General features: G+C 42.6%; 2 protein-coding genes across 2 annotated transcripts in view; one reads left to right on the plus strand and one right to left on the minus strand.

The window, feature by feature from the left end:
* Window positions 1-11,678: 11,678 nt before the first annotated feature.
* Window positions 11,679-13,298, minus strand: LOC136010395 (uncharacterized). Its single transcript, XM_065671520.1, has 2 exons — window positions 11,925-13,298; window positions 11,679-11,824 (listed from the first exon to the last, which is right to left on the minus strand). The coding sequence occupies exon 1, from the start codon at window positions 13,260-13,262 to the stop codon at window positions 12,543-12,545; it is 720 nt and encodes a 239-aa protein (XP_065527592.1). The 5' UTR covers window positions 13,263-13,298; the 3' UTR covers window positions 11,679-11,824; window positions 11,925-12,542.
* Window positions 12,009-16,544, plus strand: part of CNTNAP5 (contactin associated protein family member 5) — a 302,872-nt gene continuing 298,336 nt past the window's right edge. The window contains exon 1 of the mRNA XM_065671519.1: window positions 12,009-12,452. Coding sequence (XP_065527591.1) covers window positions 12,377-12,452 — 76 coding nt within the window. The 5' untranslated portion in view covers window positions 12,009-12,376. The remainder of the gene's footprint in view (window positions 12,453-16,544) is intronic.

Below are 16,544 nucleotides of genomic sequence, written 5' to 3' on the forward strand. Positions count from 1 at the left end.
GCGGCATTCCAGTATGACCTCTATGATGGCTGACTTTAACAGGGCTTTCTGATAAGGCTATTGTTAATGGTTTGGTTTGGTTTAAGTCTATTTTACTTTTTTCTATTTTTCTTTTTTATTATTATGTCTGACTTAACATTTTCACTTAGAAGTATTTGTGCTAGGAAAGTATTTCTCTGTAGTACAGGTTTGTTTCTCATTTGCTGCAATTTGTGCTTCTGTTTGGTTTCTGCACAAGTGTGACTCCTATGACATCCTGAAAAGTTGCCAGAGGAAGCTTAAGATGGCAAGATTAGAAGAGAGATGCTGTGTTGTTTAGTCACAGCCATTTAATATACAGATGCACTGGGGTATGTGCATCAAGGTAATGCAGCAGTATGAGACATCTGCATGGAGCACACAACCTTTTCAAGCCTTGTACCCTTCTAGAAAGGTAGTAATTGGCCAAACAGGAAACCCTACAATGTTTAAAACAGCACTGTATGCCCATTTTTAGGCAGCTGAGTCCCAACCAAAGAGCCTTTATGAGATGGAAAAAAAACACCTCCTCAAATAGAAAAGAGTGATAGCAAATACACATAGCAAACAGCAAATACATTTCAACATATATACAGATGAAATATGAAAGCACTAGGCCAGATGAATCTAATCTGTGGTTGCTTCACTGTCATAAAACAGCCATAGATCAAGAAGACGAGGTTGTAGGGAAATCTTGCATAGATAAGTTTGAGCATTTTAGCCATTGGCTTTAGCCCTGCAGCTTTCTATCGGCAATATTTCCTCCGTGCAGCAAGATACATAGCCTGCCCTCCATTTTTTAAATCAAGGGCAGACAGTGACAGGTGAAGATAGGTTTGTAAAGATAGTAATAACAAAACAACATGTAAAGCAATGGAAAAAGAGTGAGTAGGAAAATTACCGAGAGTGGGATAAAAGTGTTTCTTCCACACTGGAGAGCACAAAGGAAAACTAAAGATAGCAGAACTCTCACCGAAGCTCTCTAAGCCTGGAGGAGCACCAGCGGAAAAGTCAGAAAGCAAAGACAGAAACAATGTGGAAAGTACAACAGACTTTCAGGGAAGAAAGAATCAATTAAAGGGAACATCAGTTACAATAAGGAAAAAACCAAACCGAACCAAAACCAAACCAAAACAAAGCAAAACAAAACAAAAACAACCAACCAGCCAAACAAAAAACCACAAAAACAAACAAAAAAAACCAAAACAAAAACAACCAAATAAATCAACAACAAAAAAAAAAACCTCACTAAAGCCAACATGCAAAACCAAACCACAGTACTGATGATTTTAGGAACCTTATGAGAGCCAAAGAGACTGCGAGAAATGGCATAATTTGGTGGCACATGACCTGACTGATTCATAAGCTACTTGAGAAGGAATAAAGGTGTTGATACAGTCATGAGAAGAAAGTGAATGAGAAAGAAAGTGGTGAAAAGGATTCACACAGGAAAGAACAGGAAGAAATGGTGGAACGTAAGAGAGTTGTTCAGCCATTTTCTGTCTAGACAAAGGGGCAGCAATAATTTGCAGCAAGATGCAGCACTTCCCTGGGATGCAATTTCTGTGACTGCATACCTCTACAATTACAATCTCCATCATGATTTCTTTACAAGTGGGAAAATGGCATGGAAGGGAGGCTCTTTAGTGCACCAGGCTTCCTGACATCAGCAAAGTAACATTCACAGTATATAATAAACATGACTATAACCTACCACTGCGATGCCTGCCTACCTCACCACCCACACGAAGAACTTGCATGCCATTTGAAATGAAATTCCCCTGATATTTGCAGCTTCTTTTCCAACAAAGAATATATCTGTTTGCTTATTAAAAGACTTTAAAAAAACTTAACAAAGACTTTATTTGTTTTAAATGTTTGCACACTGGGGTCTCTCAGGACCAAAAATAATCCTAAAATAAAAGAAAAAAAAGAATTAGCCTAGCATGGCATGATGACAGAAATGACAGAACAGTGAAGCGTTGTGTCAGAGATGGAAGGTTTCAAAAGGAAAAACATAAAGGTGCCTCCAGGTTTATCCAAGTCATTTTTTTTTCTTTGCGAATTGTAACTATAGCACAAGATTTCTTCTTGAATGTCTGCAGGGGGTTTGGAGGGTTTTTTTCCTTCCCCTTCTTCACAGCACCTCCTGCTGACATCAGACCGACAGTCATTACACTTTCCTAGTAATGTCAATAAAAACTTACCAGATATATTTTTGCATTGTATAGCTCATCTGGACTTAAACAGAGAAATCCACAGCTAGCAGAAAGCTCAAGAACTTCACAATGGCCATGCAATCTCCTGTTCCATTAAAATAAGTGTTTATCTTCAGAAAATTATATAACAGGTGTTGTGGTTTAAATAAAAGTCAGCCATAAGTCACACAGTCGCTCTCTCACTCACCGCCCCCCCCATTTTTGCTGTAAGAAAATCGGGCCCTGCACATGGGGAGAAGGAAGCTTGCTAAACAAGCCATCAAAAAAAACCAACAACAAATAAACATTAAAATCAAACAGTTTTGATTTTACACTTGATTTTTAACATCTGTGGTGGGGTTTATTTCAGGCTCTTTCAGACCCCTCTGGCATGCAGGAGATCCCTTGTTCAACACTTACTGAGGATGTTGCATGATGTCCTCTCAAACTTAGTCTCTTGATAACCAAATAGACACAAATTTTAAAGTGTCTTTCTCACACCCGCTTTATGATTTATGCTTTATGATTTGTCATCACAGATATAGACGACAGAGTGTAATCAAGGTGGGATCCTTAAGGAACACAGGGCTAGGAATCACTTTCTGATTTCAAGTGTTGGTGTCGCCATAGAACGAGATATGTAGAGAGATGTGTGTATACAGCACTATCCTCCTAACAGGATTATTCCTAGTAAATAGCTTATGAATGAAAAAAAAAAAAAAAAAAAAGGAAAAATGACTGAACAACTGTGAAGATTACCACAGAATTATAAAAGAAATCCATTTGCTCCATGTCTTCTACATTTGATGTTGTATTTTGTATCACTGAGACAAGCTAACACAAGATCCCCAGAGCTAAGCAATCCTGATTTCTCTAGGTAGCTTAAAATTATATACAACCTTTAGAACTTGGCTTCTGTGTTTTATTTTAGCACCATATGACATCTAGTTGATGAAAGTCAGCATTAAAATTAGGTGGACCTATGTACAATTCCATCGGGGGAAGCTGTAACCCAGAATGTTTAAGAAGCAGTTTTCAAAATAGCAGATCCCAAGGGCAACATGGTATATTCAGCAGGTTTGGGATTTGAATAATTATCAGAGAGGAGGTCCTCTGGAAATCTTAGGTACCAGAAGTATAAACTAGAGTCATGGCATATCACCTAACAAGCACAATATCTCAGATTTCATCTTGACCTTTCATTTCAATCACTGTCCAGGTGATAGAAAGGATAAGGATTCACCTACCTATAGCCAGATATCTGATCATTTGTTAAGGACCCTTTGTTCCCCTCAACACTGACCAATAATTTAATTCCTAAGAAACACATTTTCTAATTCAGGACCAAAATTACTGTTAAATGATCCATTCTTTAATTTAAAAAGATTTTAAACCTTCAAAGCTGACACCACTAGGTTGTAGTTTTGCTAAAATCACTGATGTGAATTGGTATCAGTTTCAGTGAGATACCTCAATAATGCAATCATCTCAAGTGAATATGTCAGCAGACAACTATATCCACTTAACAAAATGGATGTATCAGTAATGTTAATCCACAGAATGCAGCTCCAGTAACATGTTTTTGTGAAAAAAGAATTAACCCTCCATGCTCCTAAGCTCTTTGTAACTCCTGTTTCCTTTTCTCATTGTGACTTTTTGCACACTGACGTGCTTGCAGACTACTATACTTCTCTCTAATGGTTTACTATGGTAATATTATGCAAACATCCAAACTGATTAGGACTATCACACATACACATATAGACAAGGAAGAAGGCACCTGTTTCCGAAAGGCTTGTGATCTAAATGGACACAAAAGTAGATACAAAAAGAAAGTGGAAGATAATGACTATAGCTGGTTGTAGCCACTGCTTAGCCTTTGCCAAGGCGAATCTGATGGAGAGAATGCATCATGTTTATCCCTAATCTGCTTTCACTAGTTGTGCAACATTAGGGATATTTATATTGGGGAATAATTTCACTTGTATCACTTACACATTCATATATCTTTGTCTGACAGCCTTTCAAAGCTTTATTAATCAGTGTTTCATGCAAACAGTTAAAAGCAGTGAAGCTGGAATTATGTGATCATTGTCATAAAGTGAACAGTATATTGCACCTTGTTTATCCATCTGTCATAATGACACTATGGGAATTGAGTTGCTTATAATAAGTGCAATTACATAAGTGGTACTAACACATGTAGAGGATGCATACAGCTAATTTCCACATTTTCTTCTTCATATTAGACAATGCTAAAGGTTTCTAGGTGGCACATCTGAGTGCTTGTGGCCTTCCTGTCACTGCTGAGATTCTCTGCTGCCTGGATCTGTCTGCAATGAGCATCTTAACCCCTAAGATGGAGAAACAAAGTCAAGTAAGGTGTTTATGCCATACTTACTTTGCTGCCTGTATCTGGATAAGATTTGAGTCATATGCTATTGTCCCAGATGACTATCATTCTATTGAGTTGCTACACTTACGAAACTCATTTGCGAACTGAAAAAGAGAGATAATAGAGGACATAGATTCCAGTTAAGAAAGCAAAGACCATTTGGGTTAACTTCCTGGATCTGCCACACTCTTTCCCTGTGGCTTAATTCTGCCTTTTGACGCTGGATACATCTCTGTAACCTTTGAAAGTGAGCCTGAATACAGTCTCAAGCTTAAACTCATCTCCAAACTGTGTGGATGACAGGTTAAAATCTGGAGTTCTGGTGAGCTCCAGGACATGGTTTGCTGCACTTCACCCCTTCATCTTCAGCCCTGCACACATCCAAAAAAGGCCTTCCTTCATGTGAGCTCAATGAAATCTCTGTAGTTTGTTTCTATTTTCTGCCTGAACCTCAATTGATTCAACACACATATCAGAAGTGAACAGAAAGTTTGACTGGCTGGGATTTTTCCCTCTTGATGGGAATGTCATGGGATTTGTTTGCTCTAGTTTAAACTACGTTCAGACATAAAAATTTTCAATGGTGAAGTCTGATGTTTTCCTTACCCTGACTGAAATTCACAACATCATGCAAGTATAAGTAATTATCCTTAGAACAAGAGAAAAACAGCCCCTAAGAGTCAGGAAAATAAGTGCATCAAATCGGATTTTTTTATTTCAACTTAGTTTTGATAGTGGTTGCTGAAAATAACTAATGATTTTTTTTTAACAAATGCAAAATACATTGGTTGCAAAAACCACCTGAATATTCACCCTTCTACATAGCTACATTATGTTAATATTCTCACATTGTCAGCAGATCTTTACTGAGTGGGAGGGATTCATTAACTCCTGTGTAATCTGCAATCCAGACTGGCAGAAAGCAGAGGCTCAAGCCAGAAGTAAGACAAGTGTGTCTAACTTAGGCCTGAACATTGTGGTATAATTAGCTATCCCTCACAGAGTTAAAACCACTTTGAAAAGGCAGTGGCAGGTCTACACGGAATTGTTTCATTCTGATGCAAATGCTTCCCCTTCCTAGAGGAAATAAACATTTTTAGTCAGTAAGTATGAAATAAATGGATCTCCTAGTGAGGGGTGAGTTTACCTTGTACGATTTCCTGTTTCACACATTTTTCTCTGTGTGTATATCTGCCTGTGTATACATACATGCATACGTATAAATGTATGAATACCTGTGTATACAATGTAACATATATATGGGTATTTTCTTGGTTTAATCCAGACTAACTTCCAGCCCAGCCCTCAGCAAGGACTTTCCAAAAGCAGTCAGTGATACTGTGATTAAGGAACCTCTATTAATCCCATTTTCTGTTCCATGTCATTCAAAAAATATAACAACATTAGTGTTAGAAAGGCAGGCTTTTGTAAAAGCATGGGCCCAAGACTCTGAATCTCCTGTGCCTATGCTGAGAAGTGAGCCATACAGGAATGCTCAGGACTTGCTTTTCCTGAAGGATTAAACCTAGAAATTCTGATGGCTTCTGAAAGAAAGTATATTAATTTCTTCCTCTTTTTGAGGGAAGTCTAAATTACAGTCTTGCCTTCCATTATGCTCATTTGGGTCCTTCTGTATGATAATTACAGCAAGGTTAAAAATGACCTAATGATTGCATTAGTTTCCACACAACTTTCCTTTCACTCCTCTCCAACCTCTATCCATAATAGAGATTAGTGAAGGACAAGCAGGAAAGTAAAAAGAATGCCTGAATATAGGTTGTCATACCCAGCCCAGCTATTGCTAATAATAATTTTCTGAGTGCTAGCACTGGATGAGCCATTTGTCACAAATGATTTATTTGATGAAATTAGCTCTCTTTTTCACTCCTTGCAAACTTTCTCTGCAAAATGATGGAGACATTCAAAGTTGTTCATTATGTATTTAGGCCCAGGTGATTGTTTCTCTCCTCAAGCATGAGACTATGGGTTAGTGGTACACTGCGGTGGAAGTGTTCGATAGAGACTAATGATTTTGAATGCCTCTCCTTTTAACTGTCCTGTTTGGACAGACAGATCATGACACAGCAGGTAAAGGCCCAAATCATTCTGAAAAAAATGCCCTTAAGGGATACCTTGGTTGCTCATGCAAAATCACTAATTGCTTCTGAAAATCTATCCCAGCGACTATTCATTAAATGTCATTACCCACATCAGTGACATGGCAGATATTATAATTCTGTGACTGAATGACTGAATGTCTGCAAAATGGAGACTTGATACTGGCTAATGAATGACAAATAAAGCTGCCTTCTTTGCATATGCAAATATGTATTCATACAGATAACGTTGTCTCCCTTCTGACTTTGGGTCTGAACTGGAATGTCTGTCAGAGATTTTTGCTAAAATGCCTTCCCACCTTCTGTCATTTTTTATTTATTTATTTTTTAATCCTCTAGTTTGCCTTGAAGTTTCTAAGTACTGTAAGGAAAGACTCTGGGCTTTGACATCAGCTGGGACTCATAGTTCTTATTACATTATGTTCCTGTTAGACAGCTGTTCTCCAAGGATTACATCCATCCTGTGACATCTAACTGTCCAGAGACCTTTTCCGGGGTTTCTTCATTCTAATTTGTGTGGCTTCAAAAGGAGGGTGGGGAGAGAGAAATTGCATTTCTTAGTGTATGAGTTCTCTCTTGAGATCTGATTGTGGTTGATGAGATCACAGGAATGGGTTTTGCATTTATGCCAACACCTCTTGAAGTTCATCCTTCCATTGAACAATGGTGGACAGCTGGTTCTGGGACAGTAAATATGCCATGATGACAGTACATTTTAGTAAGAATAGGGTATTGCTCAGAGACAACAGTGGCTGGCCCAGCTGGTGCTGACCACTGTATTTGATGGGGAACCATCACAGAGAGCTGACTATGGATCATGCCCTCTCTGACCTCTTTGACTCTGTCCTGAACTGCGACATACAATGTCACAGGAATTAACCAGGGAGGAGTGTATCCCATGTAAGGCCTATTGAAGTCTCTAGGTAGTTTGTAGCCGTAGCCACTGGTACTATTATTTAGTCAGGTGATTGATCTTTTATGTCCAGTAGCTGTATCTGGCCATGACTGACATAAATGTCTTCATAGGCAGACAAGGTAATGTAATGAAAGCCATAATACCCGCAGATATGTAGGTAATAATACCAAATAATGTAGGGAAAGGCAATGGGAAGGAAAAAGTGATTGTAATTCTTTGTCTTCCAATAATCACTGCACAGCTTGACATCTGATTTCTTTTACCCTAATCTCAGCATGTATCTCAAAAATGCTACTGGCCATCGGATTATCCCAGCAGATCGTTAAATTTTCTTATCTGCCAGACTTAGGTATGCTGTGGAACTATCCAAGGATAATGAGCAGCCTGCTGTTGCACTCACCTGTTTGGGGTCAATGTGTTTTATGAAAGCTTCCCATATATTCTTTCTAATGAATGAGTCCTTTCTTTTTATAGGGGAAAATTCTAAGGAAAAAAAAAAAAAAAACCCACAAAAAAAACCCCTTTAGGTATTTTTTTTTACATGATCTTTAGGTTTTTTTATAAGAAACATATTTTTCAGACAAATTCCTGGTTATCAACAGGAAACAGCAACAGGTGATCCAAAACCAACATACAGTGAAGTTTGTGGTAGTATGTGCTCTTCAAAATTAATATGTATAAGTATAAAGAATACACATACTCTCCTTCCCTGAATGCTATAGGGTTGGGGTCAGTCATAAAGCTTCCAGCTACAATTACCTAAACAGCTGGATTGATTGTATTCATGGGTTAAATATTATTGCTTCTAGTGGCAAACTCAATATGGGTTATAGCGGTATTAATGGTGTTTACTGGTTCTAGGAAAGAAAACAAGCTTATCTGATCACACATAAACATTTAAATTAAAAAGCCTTCTCCTTCAAAAATGCATACCCTTATTTCCCTGGTGGCATCCAGCTTTTCCTGCTCTTATGTGTTCATGTCCTTCTGTTGCTCTCCTATTCATATTCTCTCATCCAAGTCCCACAGATGGTTCCTTCTGCCCAAATAATAAGGCTCCAGACTGGTAGAACAAACTTGGATAGGACACTGGGGCTGAAAAAAATAAATGCTGAATTTCAGCTACTTGTTGCTTGCACTGTCAAGCCAGTAGTAATACTGTAACAGGAACAGCTACTGGTCTAATGCTGCCTGTCTTCCTCCCCGCATTGTGCAGGTCATCTCTTGCTTGTGTCCTGAGCAGCATTAGTATGGGCACTCAGCTGCCACTGGGGAGGAGTAGAACTGAATGTCCATGTTAGGTTTTCTCACGCAGAACTAACGGACACCTTTCTATACAGCCCCAGGTGACCTAATCATGATCTACATTGCCTCTGAAATTACAAAGGTGCTCATATGATCACCATGACTGCAGACTCTGAACATATGCCAGAAATTAGGATATTCCTCCTCCCACCATGAGATGAGGTAGTGTGTGTTCACCTTGTGTAACAAACAGGGAATTAATATTGAGTGACTGTCAAAAGGCTATAACCAAAATGTGTCAAAGAAGAGGTGGGAATTTAAAAGAAAGATCTCAGGCCCTTCACTCTTAAGGCCATCTTTGCTTTCCTTGAAGAGGAGAAAACATGTGCCACAGTGAAGGGAGGAGTTAGAAAGGAGTTACCACTGAGACAGAAAGGAGTAATTACTATACATGTAACAAAGCCTTTACTCATTGCCAAGGCTTGCAATGACTTGAGTGGCAACCATCACAGTCATTTTGAATAAAGTCCAGATACACTAAAACTAAATCAACAACTGAGTTTTCCCAAAACCCAGGGTGCTCAGATCTGTGGCTGAGGATGAGCCATACTTTTTGTCTGAACAGCTTTAATAGTGATTAATAAATTTACCCTAATAAAAATCGTGCTGGCAAAAACCCCTTAAACCTGACATTATTTACATAATTTCCTGCAACAAACAGCTGCGTAGCCCTCCACTCCAGTCATAACTTCTCAGTTGTAGTGCTCCTGCACCCAAACATTCACAAATCTTAAGCCACCTGCCTGGCATTTATGATACAAAGGAGCTTATGGGAGAGATGGGTCTCACAAGTGTGATTTGAAAACCAGTGGTGTAATTGGGGTCCAGATCCTGTAGTCAGATCCATATTGGTGACCACTGGGATGCACTGCAGGATTGGGCTCATATTTACTGACAGCTTTTAATTAGCCTGCATAGCTCATTTCCACATCTGCTTTCCTATAAACAAGCCACTAATTAGTTCAGTGAGTCAGTTACAAAGTGAACCAATGTGCCAGATAGTTTAAAGAGACGCTGAAAATATTTGAAACAGTCCATTTAATCTTAATTATTTTTTTTAAAAAGGAAAGCATGAAAAAAATTCCCATATTTAATCTTCTTATTCTGAATTCCTCTGCTAATTTCAGAACACATAGTTGCAAAGTTGTGACTGTGTCAAAGACTTGTGTGTCTCTAGAGCAAATTCACTCTGGCTTTAAACTTTCTGATATATTCTACTGCTTAGCTTTACTCGAGCGGTAGCTCTGGAAGCACTGCTAGCACTTCTAAAGCTTGATTATTCACCTGAAAAAGTCAAGTTAATAACATAATTTTCTCAATACTCCAGCCTCCTGGCCTAATGTGTAAAAGCAATACAGTTCTTAGCTTCTGGGCCAGAGCTTTGTATATGATCAGTATGGGGAAGATGAGATGTTTCTGACTAGGATCAGAAAACTTGAAGGTTTCCCTCACCCACTGAGGGAAATGAGCACAGCTCACTACCTTCAAAAATGGGCCTGCACAGAGAAGAAAGTGTCTGTGCCCTTACACTAACATCTCCTGGGTGATTAGTTGAACACCTCTTTCAGGGCCTTTGGAGGAGAAAGCAGATACCTCATGTAGATGCATTAGCCTTGGACTGACTCTTACCCCTAGCTCCCAAAAGTCCCACTGGGCTCACACGCAAGTGAAGCACAGAGCAACTGGGTCAGGTCTTTCGTGAGCAAAGATGAAACCTTGGTGTGCGCAGCCTTGGTGTGCGCAGCCTTGGTGCGCATGGTCTTTAAAGCCAAAAGCAACAGATTTGGAGAGCTCATTAGGCTTTTAAGTTCCTCCTAAATCTTAGTTTTGTCTGGCTAAATCCTCTATTGACTGACTGAATGCCTCAGTGCTAGGCAGCTTTCCTCCCTGTTAACCTTGTGCAACTTGTGTCACTTGTAACAACAGAAGGTGAAATAATAAGGTCATTTTTTAAATGTGGATTTTTGCTTTCCAGGCTGAGTGTCCCTTTAAAGCTAAGATGTCCCCCTGACACCCTCCTTACTTTTTAATATAAGGCTTACTACATGCTGGCAATTTAAACCTCCACTCTGCATTGGCAAATTAGGATGGCTTTGGTGAACAGTCTGTTTCTTTTGATTACTCCTCACCATTGTAAGGAATTATGGCTGAGGACCAGCCACTTTCCCCCTACCCCTCAAAGACTTCAGTGGTCCAAAACCACTCTCCTTGCAGATTACAGTGGAATCACTAATGCAATTCTGACCTTTGATGCAGCACTCTATTGTTGCTGGGTGATGCTGCATTAAAGCAACAAGGTGAGATCTCAGAAGTGATTAAACTGGAGCTCCTGAGAGGACATGTACCCCCCGTGTGTGCAGGTGTGCAGGAGGCGGCCAGGCATGGCCCAAGGTGCCAGCTCAGGGAGCTCTCCAGAAGGCTGCTTCCCTGTACCCCCATTCTGGAAGACAATCACATCCTGTTCAGCCGCTGAGCAGTCGGCTAATCAATCCGTCATGAAATCCGGATTTGCCAAGCATTGCCCTCTCCAGCCGGGAGGGGGATGCAGCCGCAGGGTGCGGGTCTGCTCAGGTTCACAGCCCCGGAGCCGCTTCTGCTCGCCTGCTTGCGAGGGCACGGCGAGGAGGCTCTGGACCCCAGCGGGAGGAGAGCGGATCAAGCATCTGCCCCGTCAGAGGCTCCATGCCTACTTCCTGGAGATGAGGCGCTGAGCTCCGGGAGAGGGACTGTACCCGTCGAGCTGTGCCGGCACTGTATGTGCTGGGATATACGTGTATATTTTAATTATGTGTATATAAGTATGTAACGTATGTATTCATAAGCAAACAAACAACTGAGCTGGAGGTTCTTTAAAATGTTTCATCCACAGCAGTACCTAAAGAAGGGGAAACGGGAGGTAAAAGAAGGAGAAAAAAGAAAAGACGAAGATTTCATTTTATTTGCCTTCCCCCCCCCCCCCCCCCCCACACACACACCGCCGGCATCTGATTTACGCCGTGACTCCGATGCTTATCAACAATGCGTGAAGATTGCAATAAGGATCCTCCCTGGGAGGCGAGGAGGAGTGACTTCCAGGGGGCTGGGCGGAGGTGGAGAGCAGCGAGGCTCTCGCCTATAAGGAGGTGCCCAGCGCCCGGCTGCCGTTTCCCGGCCGCAGCTCGCAAGGTGAATCGCCGCGGCAGCAGTCTGGGGAGCGGGCTCAGCTCGGGCGCTGCCGCCGGCGCTTGGAGCGGCTCCTCCGAGGACCGCGGAGAAGAGTCCCTCGGCCGATCCTGGCCCCAGTTCCCCCTTAGCCAGGACTGCCTGCCTGGATGCTGAATGGTGTAAATGAGAGGAGGAAAAGGGAGCGCATACAGGCTGGGAGGCTCTCGGAGACTGGGACCGGAGGAGACAGGCGGACGGCTAGCTTTTCCCTCCGGGGCTGAACATGGATTCCGAAGTCCTCGGGGGCTTCACTCTGCTGCTCTTCAGTATTTGGCACCTGGGATTAACTGCACCAAACTGTGAGTAGAAGGAGCGCAAGAGGTTGTCTGGGGTTGGGGCGAGGGTGGTGGCACGGAGAGATGGGAAAAAAAACTCCCTGGAAATGGGGGTTATTGCAGCGTGACCTCTAAGAAAGTTAGCGCGGCTCCGGTTTGCTGATGGAGCTTGGAAATGCAAAGTTGCGGCCAGATGAAGATACTGCCCGCCACCGTCCTGCCGGCGCGGATGCGGACGTGAGCGTGAGCCGCTGGAGTCTGCAACAAGCCGCTTACCGGTTTCCTCCCCCTCACCGTTTTCTGCCCTTCCTCCGGCCGCGTTGTTCTGCGGCCAGTGGTGTTGGTGCCGGCCCTGGGACAGGGCCGGAGCTGCGCAGCTCTGTTCGCCAGTCTGGCAGGGGTCGGCCCTTCCCGCATGGGCCAGGGGTGCGGGATTTTTCGAGCCCGGCCATTCTCCGACCTGGCTGCGTTGCGCTGGCGGCACCGGGAATCTTCCCTCGTCCCAGCCGCTGCCGTCGGTTCCCGCGGGCGTGGCGCGGGCGTGGGGCGTACTCTTCGTTCCCGCTTCCCCCGCAGCAGCCCCGCTGGAAAATACCTGTTCCCCCCTTCTTCCTCGGGAATCCCTTCGTGAGTTTCCTGAGTATTGCTGCTGGCGCTACGGGTGGTGCCAGCGGAGTCTGGCCCCGCAGGCAGGAGCCTTCCCTGCCGCTGGGTTTTGCCATGCCCTGGGGGGCGGGCACCAGCGGGGGCTCTCCAGGCGCTTCGGCAAGCTCTGTGCAGCCGGCGACCTTCTGCGCTGGTGGGCCTTGTATCCCGGAGAAGAGGACGCTCCATGGCCTGTCTTCCCCCGAGGAAGCAGCGAGTACCGGAGGGAGCCTCCCTCGCGGACGCGGCCCGTCGGGCGGCGCTGGGCAGGCGAGGGCCCCGCCGAGGCGCTGTGGGCGCTAGAGGGCGCTGTTGCTCTGCCGGCGGCCGGCTGCCCCGCGGCCGGCTGCCCCGCGGCCGGCTGCCCCGCGGCCGGCTGCCCCGCGGCCGGCTGCCCCGCGGCCGGCTGCCCCGCGGCCGGCTGCCCCGCGGCCGGCTGCCCCGCGGCCGGCTGCCCCGCGGCCGGCTGCCCCGCGGCCGGCTGCCCCGCGGCCGGCTGCCCCTGTGCCCTCCTTCCCGCTGGGAAGCGCTGCCACGGGAGCTGGCGTTGGACCTTTCTCTATATCCTCCTTTTTTCCTTCACCTTTTCTTAATTTTCAGTCAATTAAATTACGGTTAATATGTTTTAATAATGTTCACGTATACTAAATGGCAGGCGATTTAAGGCTGAGGCTTATCATTACTGATGCAGTCATAAAGTTAATTCCTAATGCTTAAAAAGAAACTCTGCATTAATGAGTTTTACTATTTCATGGGTGACAGTTTAATTTCCCAGTGCCAATAAACATTTCCGTTGAGTACACACTGCTTCCTAAATATTTAGGAGTCAATCTTTTTAAAGCATAATGATCAATGATTTTATTATACTGTACAGATTTTACTTATTCATTGAGCAATGAATTAGCATGGAATCAGCTGTAAGTGCTTTCCCAGGAGCTGAGTGAAGGAGCCTGTGAATCTGTAATAGCTACAAGTTCCCTAGGAACCTTGTTAGGTTTGCATGTGAAGGTATCGGTGTGTGTGCATGGACCTCAGTAATTGCATCCAGTATGAAAATTCATCACCTTCTTAAATAAATCATCTCTGTGTGCTGGAGCTCAGGGAAGCTGTGCTCCTTTCCTCAGTTTTGGGCTAAGAAAGCTTATATATGGGGAACAATGTTCAATGTTACGTGCCTGTAAGTAGTATCCTGAAGTATATTTAAATGGCTGCATAAAAGTGCCATTGCTTGTAAGGATTACTGAGCTCCTGGGTAGCCAGTAAACTTTCCAAAAAAAGTCGCCAAATTCCCCAGATGGGAAGCCTGAGGGAGGCTGATGCTAGAAGCTGAGGTCCTTGTATCTGAAAGCCAAAGAGCAAATACAAAAAGATTGCTTCTGTGCGTTTGTCCATTTGAACAGTTTGGCCATTCGGATGCCTGTACCAGTACATTTACCATGGCTGCAACAGCCTTGTTTCTGACAGGTTCTGCAAACAAGAACAGAACTGGGAACGGGATTTTCAGTGGGCAAAGGAGTATGCTTCTGGGAGGAAGAATGCAACTTATTTTTCTTCCTGATATTTAGCCTGCCATTAATCTGTTGGGGTTTTTTCTCGCTTCTGAATTGGGCAACTCTTAAAAATCATAATCCTCTCACTTAGTTCCTGTAAAGTAAAAGTCCTGAGTAAGTCAAAAGCTTCCCCACTGCTGAGATATTTGATTCCAATTTCCTCTTTGGTAATTGTTTTTAATTAAACAAAAAATTGCTAAAGAATCTGCTTTAAAACACAGCTACAGGCTAGGGGTCAGTAGACATCATTAGGAAGATCAAAATTAGCAAATGCTAATAAAACAGAAGAAATTCCTCCCACTTTGCTTTCTGCAATATTTTATTGCATTAGGTAAATAAGAGTGGCAATAGGATTTGTCCCCAGGATACTAATTACTAGAAAATGAATAAATGGCCATGTACATAACACTGGAAATGTGGTTCATATGATATCTGGGGGAAGAGAAATGTCTACATTTATCAGGCAGACAAGGAGACACAAAGCCTTGCCTGCTATATAACAAATTAGTTGCCCTTTAGCAGCATATTCTGTGACCTGGAAACATTAGTAGCTTTGGTAAAGTCTGGACTTCCCATTGTTGAATGCATTTTTATTTTTTTTTTCCTCTCCCCCCCTTTTTTGTTTTTCCTTTTTGATTTAAAGTTGGAGCAAGAAGGAAATAGTGAAAATATGGAAAGAGAAATGAAATTGTGTGTTTCCCAATCCTTTTGACATGCTAGTTTGCAGCTGCAGAAAAACGCTGCAGGAGCATTCCTGGTTACTGAGCCTCCACCTGGTGTGGTGGTGTTTACCTTATGAATTTTTCCTTTTGTCATTTTGCACGTTGTGGTCTCCCCCTTATTTATATCTTTCTTGATTGACTTTTCTCTTAAGGCCAGAAAGATGTAGCATATTAAAACACCTCCTGGAGAAGTGGTGACTTATAACTCCCATTGTGAAAGTTATGCTCAGAATGATTGTGTTTCTGTTTCTGAATACAGCCTCTTTCTCCTCCCACAGAATCAGTGCATTTACTATCGCAGCTCACTAGCACTTATTATCTGATTATGGGACTTTCAAACCTTGCCCTTAGATCTGGTCATGTGTGTTAGTTGAAGCTGCAGAAGTGCAACATGCAGTACAAACAGATCTCACGTTGAACTTATTGAAACACATGGTCAAAGTATGGTTCACTGCTCTGCAGTAGATTTAGATGTGGTCTTACAGAACACTGTCTTTAATAACTATGCAGTTAAAAGGTATGTGGTGTATTTCTGTTTATTTTGAAATGGGGAAAAAATTAAGAAAACATAACATTTTTTGGTCAAGGGAACTTTAGGCAATGAAACTGTTCACTCTGATTTTGGTGCTCTTTTGCAGTGATCTAAATTGATGGTAGCTGTGCAGGAGTCGGACAAGTGTAAGTGGAAACTTACAGAGAAAATTTAATTCTGGGTACTTGAGGCCATCAAGATTAGTAGGTGTATCTGGGACTTGTAACAGCATGTATGAGACCTGTCGGGTCAGCAGTGGTAAAGATGAGGTCTCTTAAACAGTGACCTTTCTATCCATGTGGTCAGAAATACTACACTAAGTTTTGAAGAGATCTGCTGAAATAGATGGAATATTGATCATCTAATCTCAGTTTGTGGCTCATTTACTTGCATGCTGAGTAAAGGGGGTCAGACACATATATGACTCTGGTACTTAAATATTTTTTACAAGAGCGTAGTTTTTAGACCTGCTTTCCTCTGTTTAGTTCCATACAGGGACAAAAAACTACAAGTTTTAGCTTTTTTTTGTGCCTTCAGATGCAACAAGAAATGATACAGATTAATGAGATTTGAGAGAAAGGCTGTGAGTGACCCACTGCCAATCATTGTTGCTCTTGCACTGTCTGTCATTATCTAGCTTTCAATCAGTTTGACTCAGCTAGCATGC

The sequence above is a fragment of the Lathamus discolor genome, chromosome 3 (genome assembly GCF_037157495.1).
Source record: "Lathamus discolor isolate bLatDis1 chromosome 3, bLatDis1.hap1, whole genome shotgun sequence".
NCBI classification, from domain to species: Eukaryota; Metazoa; Chordata; class Aves; order Psittaciformes; family Psittacidae; genus Lathamus; species Lathamus discolor.